General features: G+C 45.8%; 2 protein-coding genes across 2 annotated transcripts in view; both read right to left on the bottom strand.

Moving 5' to 3' along the window:
- The window catches only part of LOC123970594 (histone-lysine N-methyltransferase 2C-like), a gene marked incomplete at its 3' end in the record, with an annotated part of 39,005 nt that extends 33,727 nt beyond the window's left edge, over positions 1-5,278 (bottom strand). The window contains 6 exon segments of the mRNA XM_046048721.1: positions 348-529; positions 646-750; positions 2,628-2,732; positions 2,815-2,931; positions 3,720-3,845; positions 5,167-5,278. Of these exon segments, the coding sequence (XP_045904677.1) occupies positions 348-529; positions 646-750; positions 2,628-2,732; positions 2,815-2,931; positions 3,720-3,845; positions 5,167-5,226 (695 nt within the window).
- Positions 1-5,788, bottom strand: part of LOC123968066 (NACHT, LRR and PYD domains-containing protein 12-like) — a 583,923-nt gene that overhangs the window by 391,059 nt on the left and 187,076 nt on the right. The window lies entirely within an intron of this gene.

The following is a 5,788-nucleotide window of genomic DNA, read 5'->3' as shown; positions in this document are numbered from 1 at the left end:
GTCAGAGAGGACACCACACAAACTGTCAGAGAGGACACCACACAAACTGTCAGAGAGGACACCACACACACCGTCAGAGAGGACACCACACACACCTGAGGACACCACACACACCGTCAGAGAGGACACCACACACACCGTCAGAGAGGACACCACACACACCGTCAGAGAGGACACCACACACACCGTCAGAGAGGACACCACACACACACACCGTCAGAGAGGACACCACACACACCGTCAGAGAGGACACCACACACACCGTCAGAGAGGACACCACACACACCGTCAGAGAGGACACCACAGACTGTCAGAGAGGTAGTCAGGTGATTGACAGGCCGACCCACCACTTGCACTTCCAGGCTCCTTTAGGTACTGTATGAAGGGGCGGGTCCAGGCAGTAAGTGTGGTAGCTGATGTCACAGTCGTCACATAGCAACAGTCGTCCGGGGTCACTGGCCTCGCCGCACGCTTCACACACTGTACACTCCAGACAGCGCCAACCTTTGGTCAGGACAACCCGCGTGATCTGTGCAGCAGCAGACAGAGACCAGGTCAGAGTAACAGTAACAGATGTCCTGTTTAAAATCATCTCAAAGACGTTGATCATTATTGATTATCCGGTGATTATTAACTCATACTGACCTTGACGTTAACACAGTAGGGATGGTAACACTGTCCACACTGAGAACAGGCCAACAGTCTGCCTTCAGCTCCCTGACCAAAACTCCCACACACCACACACATGTCCTGCACACAGACACACACAGATGCTCATTTACTGACACAGTGATGGTGAGAGCAGAGTAGCAGCCTACTGACTGAACTGTAGCTCTGAGTATTATCAAACATCTGTTCACATTCACAATGCTGTTGATCACATTTCCTGATTATTTCAATCTCCAGCTGCAGACTTTCATTAATTTAAACGAAGCTCTGCGGCTGCTGGTGTTCACACAACATTTTAAACTTAACAGCCCAAAGAAAGGGTTCGGTAGAAAAAGAGTTTACGTCGTACGAGCCTGCTATGATGTGATTTTTACCTGCATATTGTGCTTTTAAGTGGGGCTGTGTGAGACTTTAGGCCTGGACACATTTACATATTCAAACCAGCACATGTTCTCTGTGAATCGACCTGCAGGCAGACAGTATGGCCTTGATGTTGGAAGGCTACTGAAGTTTCTTCACGCCAGTCAGTTGCTTCATTTCATTCTTTTATGCTATTTTTTTATTGTTTCTATATGATTTGAAAGTTCAGTGAGTTGATTCAAACTGCACTTTGATCTGTGAGACTATACTGAGACACAGCGCTGCTTTGAGCTAAATGCTAATACCTAGCAGGCATAACGTTTACCTTGTTCCCCATCTTAGCTTAGCTTTTAACCGAATGACTGTAAGAGCTACTGGAATTGATTAATATAAGTTTAAACACACTAAAACCAATATATTTTCCGTTTGAAAATGTTTGCTAACAAATGCATGCAGACGACAACAGCTGGAAAACACTGTAGGGCCACAGGATTACGTTTTCTAAGTGTATGTCTTAGCGTATTTTTTCTAAAACAGTCCCGCCCCTTGGCGGCAGGCGGCTGCTGCTGCATCGCTGCGTATCAGCCGGTAGCTCGACGCAGACGTGTTTTTTTGCTGGTAGATCATGAACTTCCTACTTAAAGCTGGATATCATGATTTTCTGAATTTTATTGGCTACACATAGTGCCAGTCATCGGCACAGTTGCTTGCATTTGGCTCAGCCTACCCACGAAATAATAGGGGCGGCCCTTCCTTACAGCGCGGGCTCTCGTTGGCTATTGTAGGCGGTGAAAGGGACATGTGAGCTCCTATTGGGTCGGATTTGGAGTCACTCGAAATGTCAGAGTTCAGTGGCTAATATGAATACAAGCTATCGTAGTTGTTTACATCAAATCGCCGTTATTACGGTTATGATGACATAAGAGCCATGTTTGCCGGCAAATATGAAACGATACCGCAGCCGTCCCTGGGGATTTACTGATGGAATAATGTGTTTTGGACTAAATATTTTTAGTGGATTTGATCATCTGGACCTTTGACAACGTAACAAGACCGTTTTTGTTGGAATATAATCGATCGGTGGATTAAGTTACTGTGAGGCTTCACAGGGGAGTCGCGTCACTTTTGATTGTACTGGTTGGTCTGACAGAGGCGCTGATTGGACCTGCTGTGGTGACTGTATCTTGAAATGCTTTGCATTAGTCGAATCAGGGGATTTTAGCTTTCAAACGGTGGATCATATAAGTATGAAGTTAACATAGCAGCTGTGTGCACATACCAAAAGCTGCCGCCAGGACCTGACGTTGGAATGTTAAGAGGTTAAGCATGCTAACATTTGCCATTAGCAGTCAACACAGCGTACAGCTGAGGCTGCTGGGAGTCTGGAAGTCTGTCATGTCTCACGTTTAGAAAAGAAAAGGCCTAAAGGAAGAGGGTCGTCTTCTGGATCTGGGACGAAACTGTCCCTTCAGGACTGATGAACCTAAACTCAGGGTTGGTTTTAAGTACGTTATTAAACTGAGCTCTGACACTCAGGTTATCATACTGACTCTAGAATCAAATGATTTTAAATGGGACTCTGGTGGGTGGAGGTGCACCTGTTTGAGGGTGTAGTGGTCGGAGGTGGAGAACATCACCACCGTGTTGTGCATTGAGCTCTCCTCCTCCTCCTTTGGCTGGAACGGCTCCACGTACACACCGCACTGACGGAGACAGAAATCAATACCTTCTACATCCTCTATCGATCAGCTGAGTAACAAAGTACAAAAGTGTTTGTGTTCTTACTCCAGGTAACACGGTCACAGTGTCCTGAGTCTTCAGCCGGCTCCTTCCTCTCCCTCCTCTTCCTCCAAGACCTCCTCCTCTGGACCTCCTCCTTCCTGGAAACCCTGAACCACGACCCTGAGGGGGGAGGAAGAAAGAGGGGGTATGGAAAGGGAGAGGGAGGATGAGGTGTATCAAGTAGAGAAGGGGGAGAATGAAGTAGTAAGAGGAGGAGCGAGGAGAGGTGGAGGAGGAAAAAACGGGGAGTAACATCAAACCATGACCTCACTGTGTTACTGACCGGGCGTACTTCACAAACATCACTGACAACGGCAGGGTTCCCTCACCGACCTGGCATTTAAGAACTTCCAGGTTTATTTCCCGGTCAAATGTAAGGACACTTCCTGTTCCGTCCGTCAGCCCAGATCGAGCTGCTACATTTTAATGTTTACTTGTGTTTACTTTAAATGTGTTCAAAGGTTAAAAGTATTTTTCTCCAATCCACTAACTTTCCAGGCCTGTGGGAACCCTTTAATCAGGAGCCTCCCTGCGCTGCCACCAGAAATCAGCTCTCTACGGTTAAACTGGAGCCCGGCCATCAAACCCCGACTTCACCCTCGATAAATCTAATAAACACTTTGCCCTGTAGTAAATCAGACCCTGCAGCGCTCTTCTGCAAGGTTAGGCCCTGCCCACCACACTCACACTGTAATAAGCAACGCACAGTGAGCAGCCGGTAAAACCCCTGACCTGACGTCAGATCTGCACCACCTTCACACCCCAGAGGGGTGGATGCACACAGACAGGCAGACTGGAAGTTAGGGTGCACTTGTTTTTTACATCGTTACATCCCAGAGGGGTGGGATGGGGGGGGGTGAGTTAACACAGTTAGTAAGCTGATGGTTAGTTAGGGTGTGCTTCTTTACCACTCTCATGCTCCAGAGGGGGGAGTCCGGAGGACGGGGCTTAGGGCTGTCCCACCCTCCCTCCCCCGTGGAATCCTGGGAGGACGAGGGGGGGCTCACCGCCCTGCGATTACTCCACCACGAACCCTGAGTCAGGGGGGAGGAAGAGGAGGAGGAGAGGAAGGCGGATGAGAGAAGAGGTGGGAGGAAGGGGGGACAAAATGCAGTAACATAAATGCAACAGCCACGAAACAAAAAGTCAAACTGAAAAAATTAATCAGGCAAGAAAACAAAGTCAAAAAGAGACGATGTTACTATGACAACAACATGCAACCAGTCAGGAGACAGTCATATTGGGAGCTAAAGAGATCGTGATGCTAACAGAACGTTATGAACAAGCTGAAACCAATTCTAAGTGTACGTAGCAGCCTAGCTAGCTCGTATCTGATTGTCTGTGTCACCTATCTGCTGTTAATGAGGAGGCGTTCATCAGAAAACTGCTTTACAAATACTTATACATATATTCTTTATTCTAGGATTCTATTTATTTCTAAGATTAATATGAAGCCCAAATCAGCGCGGACATAGAGCCACTGATCCAGAGATAATCCAGTTTTGATGAGGCTATAACACAAACATTCAAACAAACAGCTTCATGCAATGATGAGTGTGAACTCAACATGCTGCAGTAAAGAAAGAATGGATGCAGCATCAGTGAATGACAGGTGAGAAAGAAGAGGAAGACTAGTGTGTTGGTTCCTCTAACACACAGATCCTGAGGTGGCTGATGGAACAGAGGAAAGAGGACTGACGGACCTGAACCAACTTTAACAAAATGTAATTCAGACAACTTCTTCGAATATATTTGACAAAGTAAAAAAAAAAATAAAAATAAAAGATGCTTAAATCAATCTAAAGAAACACTCAGAAACTTTGTTGTCATTGATTTATGAGTTACTTCAAGCATTTTCTCAGTTCAGCTTGTTGCTCACAGTCTTGAGTGACGGGATAAACACGTTAAATAAGCTTCATATTTGGACAGAAGAAATGATTAACGTGCGGAGCCAGAAACAAACCTGCAGACCAACTGGTTATGAAACAATCAATAGTTGCAGCCCTAGCTTGAGAAAGTGTCAATTGGCGGACTGCAAGCCAGATCTCAGGTTCCTTAGAAAAGCATTCCCAAAATATCTAAAAAAAACATAACGTCCAGACTTTGGAATTAGCTTTGTTTTCATTGGGACAAAGTCAGGCAGAAATATTCATCTGAACACTGACGACTACAGAAAGAGATGAGCTGTTTGACGATTGAACAATTAACCGATTAATAAAATTAGATCTATAAATAAATCCATGGTTAGTTTCAGTCCCGGTGCCGCTCATCTCCATCACATGTTGTAAGCTGGGGTTAAAGCCAGCAGGATGACAGCACAAAGGTTCAAACTCACACAGTCCAGAGGTCACCTACCTGTTTGACCCTGGCTCTGCCCGGGGAGAACTTCCTCTTAGAGATGGCTGGTTTCCCCATTCCGATTTTAGGGGTGAGGGGCAGCACAGTGGTGGGAAGTGCCTGTGGCTGGAAACAGAAAATATACAAGGAGAGGTCAGTCACAAGGACGAGATGGTCAGGAGGAGGAGAAAACAACGAGGAAACAGTCACTAGGAGGAAAAAACAAGGAAGAGACTGTGACTAGGTGGAGAAAACAAGGAGGAAACTGTGACTAGGTGGAGAAAACATGGAGAAAACTGTGACTAGGTGGAGAAAACAAGGAGGGAACTGTCACTATTTAGAGAAAACAAGGAGGGAACTGTCACTGTTTAGAGAAAACAAGGAGGGAACTGTCACTGTTTAGAGAAAACAAGGAGGGAACTGTCACTATTTAGAGAAAACAAGGAGGGAACTGTCACTATTTAGAGAAAACAAGGAGGGAACTGTCACTATTTAGAGAAAACAAGGAGGAAACTGTCACTATTTAGAGAAAACAAGGAGGAAACTGTCACTATTTAGAGAAAACAAGGAGGGAACTGTCACTATTTAGAGAAAACAAGGAGGGAACTGTCACTGTTTAGAGAAAACAAGGAGGGAACTG

The sequence above is a fragment of the Micropterus dolomieu genome, linkage group LG01 (genome assembly GCF_021292245.1).
Source record: "Micropterus dolomieu isolate WLL.071019.BEF.003 ecotype Adirondacks linkage group LG01, ASM2129224v1, whole genome shotgun sequence".
In the NCBI taxonomy this organism is placed as follows: domain Eukaryota; kingdom Metazoa; phylum Chordata; class Actinopteri; order Centrarchiformes; family Centrarchidae; genus Micropterus; species Micropterus dolomieu.
Note: the sequence above shows the minus strand (reverse complement) of the source record. Positions and strands in the feature narration are given on the sequence as shown.